Here is a 20,000-nt window from a genome sequence, read left to right on the forward strand (position 1 = left end):
ATAAGGCTTTTTTTTTATATCCGGCAATCTGATTGGTTTACTAGAAAGCGCTTACTCCGGTCACATCATAGAAGCTTCCAGAGCAAGTCTTCCGGTACAATCTGGACTCAGGTGGCACCAAGTGACGCTTCCAGAAAGAAAACAGCCGAACTTATGCCGAAATTAGTTGTGTAATCTGAGCTAATCAGTAATTAGATGTTTTCGAAGCCGGTTTCTTTACTTATTTTATCGTTATTTTTGCCATCAGAGACAACGTGCATTTCCTCGAGTAATCCAAGCAATTTTGAGGGGAAATCTATTAATCCCCTTTTGAGGAGGAGACGGATGAGTAGTTTTGTTATTGTCATTTGGGCTGAAGGCATAATAAGGCTAGTAACCCGAGCTATTTATGTATAGCTTATTATTATTATTATTATTATTATTATTATTATTATTATTATTATTATTATTATTATTATTATTATTATTATTATTATTATTATTATTTCAAAATGATCAGACAAACATGTGAAATAATCAAAATTTTCTTTAACTTTTGAAATGAAAATCCATAAAATGGAATGCCCATATGTGTATATACAAATTCATACATGTATGTATGTATGTATGTATGTATGTATATATATGTATATATATATGTATATATATATATATATATATATATATATATATATATATATATATATATATATATATATATATATATATATGTGTCTGTGTGTGTGTGTGTGTGTGTGTGTGTGTGTGTGTGTTTATATCTATCGTGTCTTCACTTCATTTCTATAGTGGTCAAGAACACATCTGTCACTTTCTATTCAAAACGTCCATGATGAAATGAGTAGTGATTCTTTTCATATGTATGAATATCACATAGTTACCCTTATTTTCGAATCCTAGGTATTCTTTTATATTATTATAACAAATGGCGAGTTGAAAGGCTTTTACAGATTTTCTTGAATCTGACTTTTATTCTTTTTGTCTTCCAGAGGTCACGAGCAGCAATACAATTTTTTTTTGCAGTGTATGATTTTATGCAGAAATATATGATTTACTGTTTGCTTAATCATATGTTGATATTAAAAACTTTCTCTTTACACCTACTATAAATTTCAAATTTGTCGTGTAGAGTGTTTTCTCTTTATTCTGTAAATGAAATCAGTTCATGATGATGCTTCGAAATTTCGAATTTTCAATGTCTTTATGAATTTCTATAGCTTATTTGTTACGGGTTTCCTACATTGTCATTTACTAAAATCAAAATTATCTTTAGGTCAATATATCCCAGACCTAATACGTCTACAGCTTACTCAGACTCTGATACTTTTTTTGTCCATCTTCTTCATATCTCGCGTCTAATTCTGAACCTTTCATAGCCTCGAAGAGAGTATCTGTAACTGCTCAAGTCTTGGGTATCCCTGACATATTCAGATTAGGTCTAAAAGAATTATATCAAATTTTATGTAATTGTTTGCAGTTGCCTTGATGTTTAAAGGTGTGCAGTTTGCAATTGACGTTTCCTAGTCATTAACCGCCTCTGTTTTTCCAGAGATATTTACTGGATATCCTAAAACACAGTTTGCTTTTTTTAAATAAAGTAAAAAACGTTCATCCAGAGTAGCTTCATCAGGAAGCACATTCGTTCAAGTGAGCTATGACTGCTTGAATGGCCGAGCATTCAGGCAATCTCAGCTGGTCGCCATATTGTGTGGTAACTTTAGAAATGACTGTAGTGTTGCTTCTCTGTCTTAATTGCTTTTCTCGCAATGTTGTGCCCCAGTAAGCGATTCACAAATCATGTGAACTTACAATGAAAGCGAGACCAAATTAACTTAGTTGGCTCTCTCTCTCTCTCTCTCTCTCTCTCTCTCTCTCTCTCTCTCTCTCTCTCTCTCTCTCTCTCTCTCTCTCTCTCTCTCTCTCTCTACCAATATAATAGCGTTGTGCCAAAGTTATTTTTATTTTTCCTTACTTTCCATTACATGATTTTTGGAAAAATTGCTTAGTCTAGAATATTAAACCTTTCACTCCTTATCTCTTGTGGAGATTCAACATGATTATCAATTTACTCTTTTCAGTTTCATCATCGAACAACAGCTGAGCAGACCTTGTCTTTCAATGAAGATTTTAGTTAGCAAAAATTAAATGTTATAAAAATAATAATAGAATTGAAAGGAATCCGAGAAAAATCCTGAGAGATTGGCCACAACCTCCGATCGACAGCGGAAAGAAGAATCACTGAAAGATGTAAACAGATTGTTCGTGTGTACATTGTTTAATTCTCTTTGCTTGTCTCTCTCCCTCTCCAGTGGATGAACCAACGATCGTGATGATCAATATGATGTTTCGCAGCATCCAAACGATAGATGATGTAAAGATGGTAAGGCGGGAGATGAAGATTTTGGATGATTATGATGCTGACTTTGGATGCAGTTATTATAAAATAAAATATATTTTGCATTCTTGTACATTCAGTAGATTATGTGTATCCTGTTGGCTTCTTTTATTCCATGCAATTTAAGTATATTCGTATAATGATCAGTTGTGCTGTATAATGATCGTGCCTTTTTTTTCAGTGTTGTGTAGAAACATATCCTTCTCCCTTGTATGCTGGTGTTTATAGATTTATTTAGCATCTTCTAAGCATTTTGTATTGTGTGTTAACGTGATTTAGTCGTTTTGTAGAAAGACGTAAGTGGGAAGTCCGTGATAGTTCCTTACGTTTTTACATTAAGAATATAACATTGAATAAGTTCTAGAAAATTAGAGAAAATTTATTTGGAGTAATTTGCCTGTGTAGAAGACTAGCATAGTCTTGGAAACAGAAATTGATATTATAGATGTTGTCTTCAATAGAAACAGCGGTTATTTTCTATTTCTGTTACAACATCCATTTCGTCATCTGAATGTTTTGACCTTAGTGTGTGTGTATCAGTTACCTCAATAGAAATTTCAGAATAAGATGGAAATTTCTTTATTAATTCATGCATAAATTATCTTTAAAAGTCTATTGGTATTGCTTCTTGTTTCCGAAAGACTGAAGTTTCATTGAGGCGTTGATAATGATTTGAAAGGTTGTGTAATGTAATGTAAATATATTCACCAATATTTTCCCCCAATCGCTTTATTTTTTTCACGGCTGATATGCTTCCTGTGTTTATTTACTGATTTTATTATTTCTATTTTGGGCCCATTCGTAAATTTTCAGTTTTTATATACTTTTATTATTTCTCATAATCGGAATTAGATTTAATAACGAATTAATTTCGTTTTCCTTAATATTGTAAATAAATGAAACTTATTTCAATATAAACTTGTTTCAATAAAATCAAGCCAGTACATGAAAAGACGTTAATGATATCTTACTAGTGACTTGCAAACAAAGAAACTCATGTTTATTAATTTCAAATGATTAAATAAGGACTCATAACAATAATACCCTAACTTCTTCCAGTTATAGACATTACTGGAGATAACTGGGTAACTGGAAATAACCCCATTCCTTAGTTTCATTGCATGATTTATTTATATTAGATAGAGCCATTGCAACACATGAATGATACTTATGGCTGCATAGTTTCCCCTTAACCTAAATATTTATTCCTATATATTGTTAAATCTCTTGGCCTCTGTGTACGTGAAGTGATTTTCTCTTTATGCATCTTGACTTGGATTACTTTTGAAGTAGTGAAGTAGATAAAACCTCGGCTAACTTTTGCGTGAAGATGACGACCATGATGATAATTGTAGCCATATGCAGCCCTTTCTCTACCCCTTTTCCTTTTATAAACATTTCAGCTTCTCTTAATTGTCTTTCATCCCAACAGGTTTAGTGTACTTCCTTTTACCCCATTCCTTCATCCCCCATTTTTCCCCTTGCTTTAATCAAATTCAGACCTTTTTTCGCAGGGGATATATACTTGTACCCCGTGTCTGTTAAAGTTACCTTTTATTTCAAGCATATCTTTACCCTCCCACTCACTCTCTTGGCATCTAGAATCTCATTGTGAACCATTGCGGCTTGCCCCCTGCTCCGAAGATTTGTTGCAAGTTCTGAGCAACGATTCTTAGGATTTGTATTGTCAGCCCAGCTTCCAAGAAGCCAACAGAGTGAGAAATTACAGAAGCACTTGAATGGAATGTAATTTTCTTAGATTTTTTTTTTCTCTTGGTCAGCTTTTACTGGCAACAGAAGCCAAAACATCAAACAAACACGGATGATGGTAACCGCTCAGAATTGGTATTTGAAGGATAATTCCACCTTCGCTGCCCCCCCCCCCCCCCCTTTCCACCCGAAGAAATTTATTTCGCATTTTTTGCTATATGCAAATTATCCTACTTGCTTATCAACTTGGTTTTTCATATTAAGAAAAGTTCTGATCTTATCAATATTATGTTTTAATTTTATTTTTGGTAGGATTTTATTTCATGTAATATAAATTATTATTACTACATATATATATATATATATATATATATATATATATATATATATATATATATATATATATATATATATATATATATATACATATATCTTGGAAATGAAAACCACTGTAATCATTATCAAAACGAAATAGATTCCCATGGATGTTATGAAATCGTTCTTTTCTTTACTTCATTAATCCGATTATAGATCTGGGACATTATTCTTTCTCAATATCTGCTTTGAAATCCTCAGATATCATCTGATAAACGTTTCGGAAATCTCATAAATAGAAAGATCAATCCATTTCGAAATATATTTGCTTCATATTATTTCATCTTTGTCAACTCATAAATAGTTCCCATTTATCTCTCTGTTGAAATAGTGTGTTATCATCCTTATTAATAGCTGATCTACAATCCTAGTTTGAAAAGCAGAATGCTATAAGCCCAAGGTCTCCAACAAGGAAAGTAGCCAAGGAAATATGTAAACTACTAGGGAATTAATAAAAGCCTTAAAGCTCAAAATGTTTTCGTAACTTAGGGTGCTTAGAAATTCCCTTTACAGATCGAGTTCATTTACTTCATGGAAAGCGTTTTCGTTTCTGCTCTTACCTTCGACCTTATGAATCCACCTGGTTTCCTCCGGGGCTCTCGGACTCCGGTGGCGGACATGATTTATACAGTTCTTGCCTGGACATGTTGCGTTTCATGTTGACCTTTGGTTTGGATTTCTGGGGCATTTCAAAAATACATTGGGCCCTCCGCTCCCTCTTTCTTCCTGTACAATAAACCGGCGTCATTTGATTTTGCATTCTCGAAACTTATCTCGTCCTTGACTCGGAGCCATTGAATCTCTCTCAATCTACATCAACTCTTCTAGTTTTCACTTTTGTCCGATGGAAGATTTTCCTATGCAGCTAGTTAAATTCACTTCCAAGGAATCGATTTAGACCATTTATTTAGACAAGAATTCTTGTGATTAAGCACTGTATCCCATCAGATAGTTTGTCACGCTGTTTTGTGTTTATTTTGTTATGAATTCTGACACTTTCCTTTTGTAACTTTTTACTACGCCCCAAAAATCTTATATCGAGTACCTGGATGCAATGATGCATATGATATGGTGTCCCTTTGCCTGTCAGCAATCTACTTTCCATAGATCTGATTTGCTCATCGATGATAACTCGGGAAGCATGGTTAAGATTTTGGCTATGTGTTGGTTCTAAGTTATTGTTAGCTACTTAACATAATAATAATAATAATAATAATAATAATAATAATAATAATAATAATAATAATAAGAGGCGTTTCCAATTCTATGGTCATCGTACAAAGAGAGAGATGCAATTGCAACGCAACTATGGTCACCGTCCTCAGAGATTGACGCAATGGTAACGCAGTTCTGTCGTCAGCGTCCGAAGAGATTGTCGCAGTGGAAACGCAAACGGCTATTTTGAAAGCTGCTCTTTAGACATCAAGTCTTATTTTATGTTCACTATTTGTTTCCTAGACGTTTTCAAATATTAATAGTAATGCTATTAATAGTGGTTTTTTTTTCTTTTATTCAAACAACACAACAACAAACAGGTTTAATGTAATAAAGTGATTGATGGAATCTCCATATCTTTATTGAATAACGCCACCGATATATGGGAGGAAAAGTCTACCCATTATGCTTAATATATTACTGCAACTATATCCCTTAAGCATGTACTGGATTTAAATCAAATTAAAAGGATAAATCAAGTTTTATTTTATTGATTTTGATCACATGATTTGATTTTTGCCCTAATTAACTACAAATAACTAACTACACAATGATGAGGTATCATTTTAAATCATAAATACTTAAATATTCCATAGTAGTGAATAGACTTTAATCTTTTATTTCATTCTAATTTTATTTGTCTTAATATTTTTGTTTATGTTTGGCCTCGTTACACATTACTTTGTTGGTTTTTTTTTCCAGTTTTCGATCGTTTGTTCTCGTTGTTAGTGAGCTCTTCAGGTGTTCATAATTTCCCATCTTTGCAGATCTCTTTATTTTTCTTGCAGGTAGCAAATGGAGTTGCAGCAATCTTATACACATTGAGATCTTTATATTTTTTTCTATATTGATGACGTTCAGGTTTGACGGATGAATGTATACACATGTATACACATGTATATATATATATATATATATATATATATATATATATATATATATATATATATATATATATATATGTGTGTGTGTGTGTGTGTGTGTGTGTGTGTGTGTGTGTGTTACTGTATTTATATACTGTATATATACACACATATACACACACACACACACACATATATATATATATATATATATATATATATATATATATATATATATATATATATATATATATATGTGTGTGTGTGTGTGTATGTATATATATATATATATATATATATATATATATATATATATATATATATATATATATATATATATATATGTGTATGTATATATATATATATATATATATATATATATACTGTAAATATATATACAGTTTTTATATATATATATATATATATATATATATATATATATATATATGTGTGTGTGTGTGTGTGTATATATATATATATATATATATATATATATATATATATATATATATATATATATATATATATATATATATATATATATATATGCCAACTTATATTTATCTATATATACGGATGTAATCTATGTATATATGTGTATGTGTGCGTATGTTCATATACATGCATACATAGATACATACATACATGTGCGCGTATAGCTATAAAGGAATGTGTCGATACGCATGCATGAATGTCCAAATTTACGTGTGTCTTCCCATCTCAGCAACTGTACCCGAGTACATCAATTACAAAATAATCGACTTGATAGATATAAGTAACAGGCATGGTACCAAGAGCGCAGGCGTGAATAAAAACAAAATAAAACAAATCCTTTGCATCCATTTCCAATTGCTCATTTCTTTGTTCATTTCTTGTGTTCGCTTTTGAGAATTGAGAATCACTTTTTTTCATTTTTATTTTTTACGTGTTTATAGAGAACAACCCCACCTTAGTTGATGTTAACTTGATGCTTCGCTCTATCAGCAAAATTGACGATTATAACATGGTAAGTCACTTGAAAGTGTTGGGCGAGTTTCTTTTTGTCTTTGGCTTTGCTTTTGTTGAAGTTCTGTCTTCAGTTAATGAGGATTCGCTTTAACTCCATTTTGATAAACGTTTGCTTCGAATGCTTATTCTTTTTAGTTCATAATGCTTCAAAATTAACATTAAAAGCTCCGTAAAGAGAGTAATATCTTAAGTTTGGCTTAAATTGTGAGCTTCTTTAAATAGAATTACTGATAATTCTACTCTATCTTAAGCCGGTGAGATATAGATGTGAAAGGAGATTTATAAGAATACGCTCATTTCTAAAGTAGGCTGTTCTATAATATTTAGATACTCGAATTTCGAATACCCCTACATACATACATACATACATACATACATACATACATACGCAAAATAGTCACAGATAAAGTGAAATAGAAAATATAGGACTAACTCCTAACTAGTTTCGTGGTACTTCTTCAGAAATCCTATATTTTCTATTTAATTTTCCTTATGGTTATTTTGCATCTGAGCATCAAGTTTCCCTGTGATTTCTATGCATGCATACATACATACATACATACATATATTTCATGAATCCAAAGATAGTGAGGCGATTTAAAAAAAAAAAAAAAAAAAAAAAAAAAAAAAAAAAAAAACATTGTTTAACTTCCTAATGAATGTGGGAAGAAATAAAATTGAAAGATTTCAACATGTTTCCACATTACAAAACAAATATAGATTTATTTGGCTCCCCTCTGATAATGGGATCCATCATCAAAGGTAACTGATTTCTTCAAAAGACTGATTCATAAAGATATCAAGTTACTCACGAGTGATGAGCTATCTGGTAGAATTTTTTATGAGTGGCAGGGATTCTTGTACTTTTGAGGGGGTAATGGAGTCTTACATTTTTATTTTTACAGAATGAAAGAATAGTTTTAATAATTATTAGACCTGTTGATTACACTCTTCCTGTTATTATAAGATATTTTTCCTTAAGAATTCAAAATCGCAAATAGGGAAAATTATTTTTTATTAGGATTGAATCAAAGCCAGATCATAATATCTATGAAAATAACTTTACCATTTCTTGAGATCCTTTTTCCTAAGAATTTCAAAACCCAGAAAATTAAAATTTTCATTTTTGTAGGATTAACTCAAAGCCAGTTCACAATACTTTATATGAAAACGCCTCTAGAATATTAACATGATTCAAGACAAGAGTTTCCCTTCCTTAATCAGACCCAGACACGCCCTTTTGTAAGTGTTAATTCGACGTGAGAGAGAGAGAGAGTGCCAGACACTGACATATAAGGAATAGATACGCTTGCTCAAGGAGAAGTCAAGTGCCTTGTTTATCAGTGGCCCGGGGCACTGGACCTTCTCTGGCTCTGGCAAAAGTTTTATTTTTCTTCATATCAACGGAGAAACGAAGGGGTCAGATAAAAGATAGAAGTGTTGTTTTCAGGAATTAGGGAGATTGAATAAGAGAGGGGGACAGGGACTCAGGGGCGATAAGAGAATGTATTTTTTTTTCTTTTTGTATGGTAAACGGTGTTAGATATTCATTGATTTGTTCTCCTTGTAAGTTAATCCATTTACATTATTTCTTTAGCATAATCAAGCCATAATCGTATCACTTAGTCAATCAATTTCCTAACATTTTATCAAGTTATTACGAGGTATAAATAAAACTTTCATTAGCCTCTCACGGTTTTGTGCCCAGAAAAAGTACACACACCCAACTGATAGCACACTATGAAAACATATATAAAAATATGATAAATGACAAAGACTCAGATGTGTTATATCTGGATTTTGCAAAAGCCTTTGACAAGGTAGACCATAATATATTAGAGAAAAAAGGAGAAAGCATAATATTAAGGGAAAGATAGGAAAATGGATAAAGAAAATTTCTACATAACAGAAAACAGATAGTGGTTGCAAATGACGAGAAATCAGATGAAGCACAGGTAATATCTGGCGTGCCACAGGGTACGGTATTAGTTGCAGTGCTGTTTGTTATTATGATCTCAGACATAGACTGTAATGTTAAAGACTCTGTAGTGAGAAGTTTCGCTGATAACACAAGAAAAAGTAGAGAAATTACTGGTTATGAAGATAGGAACTCATTACAAAGAGATCTAAACAAAATATATGCATGGGCGGAGATAGATAGGATGGTATTTAATTCCGATAAGTTCAAATCAATAAATCATGGAAACAGAGAACGAATGGTAAATGCATAAAGGGGCTCTAATAATGAGACAATCGCAAACAAGGAAGCAATTAAAAACCTTGGTGTAATGTTAAACAGGAATATGTTATGCAACGACCAAATAGCAACACTGTTGGGTAAATGTAAAGCAATAATGGGAATGCTATTAAGACACTTTAAAACAAGAAAAGCTGAACACATGATTATGCTGTGCAATACTTATGTACGTAGTACACTCGAGTACTGCACTGTGATATGGTATCCACACTACCAAAAGGATATTGCACAAATAGAGAGTGTACAAAGGTCCTTTACTGCTATAATAGAAGAAGTTAAGGACCTTGACTACTGGGAAAGACTGCAATTTTTAGAATTATACAGTCTAGAAAGGAGAAGAGAACGCTACATGATAATACAAGCATGAAAACAAATCGAAAGAATTACTGAAAACATCATGGCGCTAAAAATATCAGGAAGAGCAAGCCGATGTAGATTAATAGTGCCCAAAACTATACCAGGAAAACTAAGGAAGGCACACAGGACATTAATCCACTACGCACCAGCATCGATAATGCAGCGACTATTTAATGCGCTGCCAGCTCATCTAAGAAACATATCAGGAGTGAGCGTGGATGTGTTTAAGAATAAGACCGATAAACACCTAAGATGCATCCCAGACCATCCAAGACTGGGAGATGCAAAATACACCGGAAGATGCATACGCAACTCTCTAGTGGATATACGAGGTGCCTCACACTGAGGGACCTGGGGGAACCCAAACATAGAATAAGGCAATAAGGTAAGGCTCTCTCTCTCTCTCTCTCTCTCTCTCTCTCTCTCTCTCTCTCTCTCTCTCTCTCTCTCATTTTTACGGGATTGAGTCACGTTATTTCATTATGTCTGTGAACAAGCCCTTATCATTCAGGGGTTCCCACAGTTTTTGTTCTTCTCTACCCCTTTGGTATTTTCATAAAATTCCCATTTATCCCTAAAATTGGCGATGAAAGAGAAAAACAATTTAACTGATAGTGTAATATAATTTCATTATTCAATCTCAATGCTGATTATATCATGTATTACGCAGTACTGGCTATTTTTTCATATCCTATTAGGACGTATGTGCCACCTCATCACTTATTTTCTCGCTGAAATTTAGCAACTTGTGTATTACTTTGTGAAAAGAATTTTCATTTCTCCTAATTTCCGTTAGTAACCCTACAATATTTCTTCTTGCTTTGGTGTAGATATGGGTACTGGTTTGATAGACCCACTGACAGTAATATTGGTCAAGCTACTTCCGTCTTCTAAAGGCTAAATAAATCTAAGATTGCATCAGTCACTATCCAAAACCCATAGAATATCAGACTTTCACTCTGCCACGTCCTAAATAATGTTGCCCTTTGGTTTTAACACCACTGCACTGTGATCCTTTAGTGGATATATCTTCATGCTTACCGCTCCTCCTTTAGGATTGTAAGTCTTAAACCAGTTGGGCCCCCATTCCTTGTCCATACTTTCGACAGGACGCCTTGAGTCCGCTTTGCTTAGTGTCAGTCACTCCTTCATATTTCAATGAATGTTGTGCTCCATTCATCCTACTCCACATAACACACTGCTCAGATGATTGATTGCACTGGTTTTCACCTCTTTCATTCTCTTACCATAACCAAACTACATTACCATATGTTGGGGTTTTTCTTTCCCACCGTTATCCTTGCATTAAGGGGATGGTTGCCTGATGCTCTCATTCCAATGAATTCTATCTAAGGCATCCTCTTCCACCAAACCTCTTCTCTCCATATCATCCGTCACCTTATTTCGACATCAAATTCTCTGCCTCCCTCTTGATCTACCCCCCCCCCCCCCTTAACAGGTTCCTCCCAAGCCTTCCACACTCCCTCCCCACCATTCATTCTCAGCACATGACCACACCATCTCAGTCGTGACACTCTCGTCACCTCTGTAATCATTACTATGCCTGCCATTCTTCTTATTTCATTGCCATATGTAAGAATTGACTGATACATTTAAAGTTTTGTATCCTTGGTCACACATCATCTTTGTTAAACTTTTGCAAAGCCACCGCTACCTCCTTCCTTCTATCCTGTGTGGGCTTCAACTGACCTTCTCTACGCTGGAGAAGAATCGCCAAGGAATTAGTTTTGATGGTTATAGATTTGTATTGAATATTTCATAAACGCAAAAGAATTGTACTCTTAGAAACTTCGTTGGTTATTCTGAAAACCAAAAAGAAAGAAAACTGTCCTTGACTGATATTCATTGCATGTATTAGTTTTCTTGTCCCAGGAAATTCGTGAGCTTAGTTTTTCACTGAAAATTTTACTGGTAGTCATTCAGGGGAAACTTTATAAGGATGGGCATAATATTATCATCTAGGTCATCTGCACTAGTGTTAGTTATAGTATTTGTGGTGATAATCCTGCTTTTACTGTATGCATGCTGTGATAGTAGAAGTAGCATTGGTAAAATTGGTAGTAGTAAGAAAAACCTCAGTTTAATCAGAAAAGGCAAGGCAATGCCCCTTTATCTTTATTGCATGAAGAGAAGGAAGTGAGTACTCATAACTAACTTTCCTCAAGTATATTACATCACCCATTGTGACACAAGGACATGAAGTATTCATTAATGTGTTTATTTCATAAAATTTCGACACATCAGTACAAATAGTAATAATGATAATAGTAATACTGTTTTTATAACATTGACAATAAAAAAAAGACCGCTATCAAGAACACGACTTTACCCTGACCACTTCAAAGCTATGACAAAACGTGATTTCTCCTTTCACTTATTTCTTTTTTCTCTTTTGCCTTCACCAGGTTGTGGCATTCTATGATTTATTTCCTGACACTTTTCAGGTTTATTTTATCCCAACTACCCGGTATTGATGCGAAAATTGAATTTGTGTGGTCCTGCTAGTGTACCTTGATACGAATTTTGCGAGTCATTTTAGTTTTGCAACAAAGATTTTGGCCCAGATGCTAAAAATGAGAACCAGCATTGGGTTGAGTTATTTTAGTTTTGCAACAAAGATTTGGTCCATATCCAAAATATGAGAATCAACACTGTAATGAATCATTTTAGTTCCGCAACAGGTTTTCGTTCAGATCCTAAAAATGAGAACCAACACTGGAATGATGTTTAAACTGGCAGCAGCCATCAGCTGGAAAACAAACCATATATAAAATGTCAAAATGTTCGTATAAAGCTGTCCTCTTTCTTTAAAAGTGAAGTAAAAGAAAAATATTAAGTACCAAAATGCATTAGATACCGGAAAACCTATTCGCTTGATTGTGTCTCCTCTCTAAAGTAAAAGAATGCCTTGTTGAAATCGCTGTGATAAGAATATTGTTTTCCATAGGAATTCAGCCTTGAGATAACTTTATTTATATAAGAGTTCCCCTTAATTTACTAAACAATTATTCACCGTTTCGCTCTTCACATGTCACAGAGCAAGCTGAAAACTAAATAATCACGCAGTTGAATTAGCAATTTTATAAAGTTAAATGAAAATGCTGAATTTACCATTTTTTTTTTAACTGTAAACAAAATGCTGAATTAGCAATTTGTTAAGGTAAATAAATTTAATGCAATTGATCCGGTAAATTTTTTTTTTTTTTCATCAGATAACTTGTGATAATAATTGCCATGATCATTATTGTGACTATTTGTATAATGTTCCAGATGCTGATTTTAATATTCATAAGTGTCACTATGAAAGTATTATAAAATTTAGAATAGTCATTCATTTTATTATTATTATTATTATTATTATTATTATAATTATTATTATTATTATTGTTGTTGTTGTTGTTGTTGTTATTATTTCAACGGTCTCCTTTATCAAAATACCATTGCACTTTAAACCCTGCACCTCTTGAAATATTCTTCCAAATATATTGTGATGCACCTAACGCCATGTATGAAATACACGTATATTCATATATGAATATAAATTCGTATACAGTACACACCTTCCACATAGTTATAATTCTCCTACAATTTTTCCATGAACTCTACATAAAGTTTTGTATCAAACTGGTGTTTGTGACTACTGGACGTCTTTGAAATAACTCCTTTTATATGTGCTATATTTATGGTAACTGGTTTTTTTAAGCTTCTAATGAATGTGCTTGCAATAAATGCATGGTTTTTCTTGTTTTTTTCGCATCAGTTAACAATATATATATGCAACTGTATGTTCTTGCTTGGATGTTAGTCTCTTTCAATGTGATTTGATTGTTTGAATGTTGAGATAGATATAGTTGATATTTGTGGAGAAACTATTATTTATATAGGAATTTGTTTTTTCTTTTTTAGAACTTTTTGACTTTATTTTGATTCCGATAGTCACGCTAAATTTATATAATGAAAAATTAGATATTTCTCTCTCTCTCTCTCTCTCTCTCTCTCTCTCTCTCTCTCTCTCTCTCTCTCTCTCTCTCTCTCTCTCTCTCTCTCTCGTATGTTTTGCTGGTCAATGTGTGATTACGCTTACTCAGTAATTGTATTCAAACACCGACAGATTCTAGATTCCAAAGTGGTAAAATATTCTATATCTTGATTATTAGATTGTAAAGATTCTTATCCTTTGCTATTTTTTTTATAAGTATATTTTTTAAATAATTTTAAATTCCCATCTTCGTGACGTCAATGATATTTTCTTATGCAAACACTATTATTTTGATGTTTAATTTTTGGTTAACTTATTAACCCTCGTGTAGTATACAATAATTATTAATTTGTAGTATTTGCCATAAGTAAAGAATCCAGCACGACAAAATATCAATTTAAATGCTCATTTGACGAGTATATCATTTCATGTATACTAAAAATTAAGTAGAATTAGTGACCAAAACCATAGCCTTAATTCCATATATTACAAGTTTAAAGGTATTACGCATTTCTGTCACCTACAAAATAAATTCAAAAGTGTCTTTTATAAATGCACGCACACACATTGACTTTATGCCCTCTGTTCCTTAACCCTTTTATATTATTTTATATTTCTCACTTGATTATTAATTCATGCACAGTACAGACAGTTGCTTTGCTACAATGTACTATCTCCGTAATTAAAGGATGCGAAGAACAACACTTTACCGAAGAAGACAAGACTTTTGTTTCTGAAAGTGAAGGAAATTCCTCTTTCCTTTCTAAAAGTGAGCGAAGTTCCTTAAGATGTGAGTGTTACCTCAATTTAAAGGATACCTTACCAATTAGGGTTGTAGTAGCTTATTGGAAACGTCTCTACCGGGTGATCTGCCGGACTGGGGTTCGAGTCCCTCCCAAGCTTGATAGTTTCTTGTAGTGTCTACAACCACACCATCCTTGTGAGCTAAGGAAGGGGTGGGTTTTGGGGGAGCCTATGGGTCTACTTGCTGAGTCATCAGCAGCTACTGCCTGGCCCTCCCTGGTCCTAGTTTGGATGGATAGAGGACCTGGGCGCAGATTATGTATATAAGGTCAGTGTCAGGGCATTTTCACTGTCTCTTATCTCCACTATTCATGGGCAACCTTTCAAAGACACCTCCTGATATCGTTTTCTATTTCATTGAATCTTCCCAATATTTGGCTCTTTATATATATATATATATATATATATATATATATATATATATATATATATATATATATATATATATATATATATATATATATATATATATACTCGTTTCCCCTGTGAGCGAGGGATGTGTAGGTTTGAGAAAGACCATCGGTCTATCTATTGAGTTGCAACATGATGAATATCAGTCCTTACCTGCTTCACTTTTGAGTAGCTTTTAAACTTGAATATTGGAATTACCTCAATTCCACTTCGTTGAAGCTTCACGCCTGTAAACTTTCAAATAATAATGTCCTCAGTTCCATTTTTTAGGCTTGAAACCTTTACTCTTCCAAATAGGATTTACCTCAATTCCACTTTTTTTGAAGATTCTAAACCTTTAAACCTTCAAATAGGAATTACCACAATTCGACTCTTCTGAAGCTTCTAAATCTTTAAATAGGAATTACCCCAATTTCACTTCTTTTAAGCTTTTAAAACTTTAAATAGGAAATACCTCAATTCCACTTCTTTGAAGCTTTAAACTTTTAAACCTTCAAATAGGAATTACCTCACATCCACTTCTTTGAAGCTTCTAAACCTTTAAACCTTCAAACAGGAATTACTATAACTCCACTTCTTTGAAGCTTCTTAGCCTTTAACCCTATAAATTGCACCTACCAAAATTCCACTTTTAAGCTCTTAAACTTTCAAATACGAATAACTTCCATTCCACTTCTTACCCCACGTCCGCTTATTTGAAGCTTTAAACTTTTAAACCTTCAAACAGGAATTAATTCAACTCCACTTCGTTGAATCTTGTAAACCTTTAACCCTTTAAACAGTGATTACCCCACTTCCGGTTATTTGACAGCCTGCTCTGAAAAGCGAGACGGACGATACCAGTTCTTCCTTCGCAAACAGCAGGTGTTGGTTGCATTCCCGGTTTACATTTTAGAAATCAACGAGCAGAAACAGGTCCAATTTTTGCACGGGAAAGATACTAGTTAATGAATTTTCTGTTAGAAAAGTAATCAATATCCATCAACTGAGTCAAGTCAGTAGTCACAGTCTGTTGATAAATCAAGTTGATAATAAAGTTAGACTTTTATTTTATTGCTGCTCCTAATGTTAATAAGCTTTTTTTGGATAGCTTTGTCTTGATGTCTTGATGTAGCTATAAGAAGCTACCATAGGACTAACATCATATTTTATGACAGTTTGCAAGTTAATTATGTAGTTAAAATGTGTAACGTTTGCAAGGACGTAACGAAATATGAATCAAAATTTTCAAACTTCATTTATTTTACATTCTAGCTAATAGAAACATTCAGAATATGTACCCATGCCAGTTAGCATGCAAGAAATTACAAATACCTTTTCGCCACGCATTCATAACGCTAAATGCTTTACATTTCAAATCAAAGGTTATCCATCACGCTTAACAAATACGTGAACAAAAATTAATTATCTCTGTTAGGCGGAATTTTACCCTTTATAGATTTCGGAATAATCAAAGCTTCCTATTTTTATCCACAATGAACCCTGCTTCACTACAATTCATTCGATGGACCTTCCTGCTTGAATCAATGGAACTTAAAATGTTGAAACTTGCAGCAAATGTTTGTATGTTGAACAGGCCGACTTAAGTCACTTTTTATAGTTTATATATGAAAGATTTGTTTTAATGTTGTTACTGTTCTTAAAATATTTTAATTTTAATTGTTCATTACTTATCTTGTAGTTTATTTATTTCTTTGTTTCATTTCCTCATTGGACTATTTTCCCCTGTTGGAGCCTATGGGCTTATAGCGTCCTGCTTTTCGAACTAGGCTTATACCTTAGCTAGTAATAGTAATAATAATAATAATAATAATAATGATGATAATGATTATACTGTTTTGAGGTTGAATTTTATTCAGTCGTCGTGTAACTCATATTAATGTTTACTTCCATCACTGACTGTTACCCAATTTCCTCTGTGGCCACCTCAGAGGGTTAGGATTTAGCCTTTGGCTCAACTTGCAATGCAAGGATAGAGAGACTTAACGAATCTGGCAATTCTGCCACTCTTCAGGACAGACTACTCTAAAGCTTGTATCCTAGTTTCTGAAATTTTTACATTATTAGATGATTTAGTTTTATGACCAAGTCAGGTAGAATATTTTCCATATTTATTGGTTTGATACCAGTTAGAGAAAACGTTTCTTCTTCTCTCGCTTTTCTGCCTAAGGAGAAATTAGATAAGTCGATACAGAGGTTTGTACTTAAAAACTCATTCTGTTTTGCATGGATAAGTCGAGGTCACTTTTCCCACTTGTCTGGTCTCCTCCAAGTGTTAGAAACCAGTGGTTTGTGTCTACGAAACATTACTTGTTTGTTTATAAGTATTCGATCTTCATGATTTAAATGGACTGTAGATTAATCACATAACGTAAAACAGACAACTTTATATTCAGCAACTTTTCATGAATAATATAAATCAACTCATGTGCCCCATATACATCAAATCTATCTATTCCTAATGATTTCGTAATGATTTGTAAACTTTTGAAAATTGAGAAAAATTGGAAGGTTGATACAGAACGACAGATACTAACTTCCTTATCTTTGAACTCGATCTCTTCTTCTTTCCTTCCTTTATCCTTATATGAAAGGGTGGGTTGCCTGTTGCCCCCTCTATAATGCCTTCTAATCTCCCATAATCTCATTTGACAGGAATACAGTGTCCAGCTGACTTTTCGTGAAGAGTGGGAAGATGAACGGTTGGCCTTCGATGACCTTGGAGGTAAATTTTTCACTTTTGTAATATCATTTTTGGATTATAGATAACTTCCAAATATTTTGTGTTTTCTTTTTATCTTATAGATTTTAGATTTACTGTCTCATATCTCAGTAAATAAATATTTTTTGAGATCCAGAAATATAGAATAAAGAAAGCCCCCAAAATATCTTGTTTTCGTTTTAGTTTACAGATTTTTTATCTAATGTGGGTCATGTCTCAGCGAATGAATAATTTTGAGATCCAAAAACACAGAATAAGGAAAGCAACTATAAAGTTCAGAAGCAAGTATTTGAGCATAATACCATTAAAATACCATTAGACCCTTGAATATGAATTTTTTATCTTGATATTCTAGCATTAAGACAACTTGCAAGTAAACGATGCAAATTGAAATGTATTGGAGTCATGATGACTCTTGATTTGTAGTTACCGTAGGCCCCCAGGAAGTTCCCCCTGCCCTGGGTTAAGGGCAATGATGACTCCACATCAAACCGATTGATCATTAATATATTGGGAAATAAGTGCAAGCCAGTTAGGCAATTCTGAGAGTCAAACGTAGAATGGAGTTACTCAATCACAAATCAGTAAAGGAAATTCTCACTGGCCAGTCGCCGTTCAATGAGAAATAAAACTAGATTTTCACCCTGGAATTATGGGATCACGAATCTAATCTTAATCTAATCAATTTCCAGTCTTGCGATCATTCCCTGGGATTTTATTTTTCTTCCCAAAGTAGACCTTTATTCCATTCTGAATTAGTTCTTTTCTTTGTCCACACCACGTTACGTTACTCTTTGTCGTTTGTTAAGACATTGTAACTCCTCATTCTTAATTCAGTGACCATTTAAATTGAGCTTCCTTTGACATGTGAATTTACATCTGACTCCATTATGTATTTTCTGATTGTTCTCCTCAAGCCAAGGCTATCCCCATAGCAAGGGCTTTCAAGAGTTCAAGTAGTAAGTGCAAGACAGGGAAATAAAATCTATAAAGAGATACTAAAATATAAGAACTGTAAGAAGTTGTGCCAAGTATTAAAATACTGTTTTGTCATCGAAGAAAATCATCAGAACTTTATTGAAAAGACTCGAAAGTTTATTTACTGAGCCTTGTACTGCTCATTTAATTCGTTTTTATCTACCACACCGTGTTCATCTATTATTCTATGAAATAGAATAATAAGTAATAACAAATCTTATTTTTTTCAAAATCCTTCGCACATGCTACAGAGAAGATATTCCCTGTCTCTCTCTCTTTTCAGGTCGGATAAAATATTTAACCTTGACTGAGACCAACAAGGTTTGGATGCCTGACCTGTTCTTCAAGAACGAGAAGTTGGGTCACTTTCACGATATCATCTTGCCAAACGTCTACCTCAGAATCTTCCCCAACGGAGACGTTTTATATAGCATCAGGTAGTATATTCTCCTTGCAACAAAAGGCTGATGAAAGAGCATTCACACAATTCTAAGGGGCAACCGGTCTTTTATATATATATATATATATATATATATATATATATATATATATATATATATATATATATATATATATATATATATGTATATATATATATATATATATATATATATATATATATGTGTGTGTGTGTGTGTGTGTGTGTGTGTATATATGTATATATATATATATATATATATATATATATATATATATATATATATATATATATATATACTCGTATTTATATACATACATATATATATATATATATAATATATAGATTTTATATATATATATATATATATATATATATATATATATATATATATATATATATATATATATATATTATATACACACACACATATATATATATATATATATATAGAGAGAGAGAGAGAGAGAGAGAGAGAGAGAGAGAGAGA

At 32.9% G+C, this 20,000-nt stretch overlaps 1 protein-coding gene across 5 annotated transcripts in view; it reads left to right on the top strand.

Moving 5' to 3' along the window:
• LOC137643921 (glutamate-gated chloride channel-like) overlaps positions 1–20,000 on the top strand; it is a 124,689-nt gene that overhangs the window by 70,045 nt on the left and 34,644 nt on the right. For 4 of the 5 annotated variants that reach the window (XM_068376681.1, XM_068376685.1, XM_068376683.1 and 1 more), the window contains 3 exons: positions 2,307–2,377; positions 18,048–18,117; positions 19,376–19,529. In XM_068376681.1, the coding sequence (XP_068232782.1) occupies positions 2,307–2,377; positions 18,048–18,117; positions 19,376–19,529 (295 nt within the window). Of the gene's footprint in view, positions 1–2,306; positions 2,378–7,490; positions 7,562–18,047; positions 18,118–19,375; positions 19,530–20,000 lie in introns of all 5 variants that reach the window. The other variant, XM_068376682.1, reaches the window with a different exon arrangement.

The sequence above is a fragment of the Palaemon carinicauda genome, chromosome 7 (assembly GCF_036898095.1).
Source record: "Palaemon carinicauda isolate YSFRI2023 chromosome 7, ASM3689809v2, whole genome shotgun sequence".
NCBI lineage: Eukaryota > Metazoa > Arthropoda > Malacostraca > Decapoda > Palaemonidae > Palaemon > Palaemon carinicauda.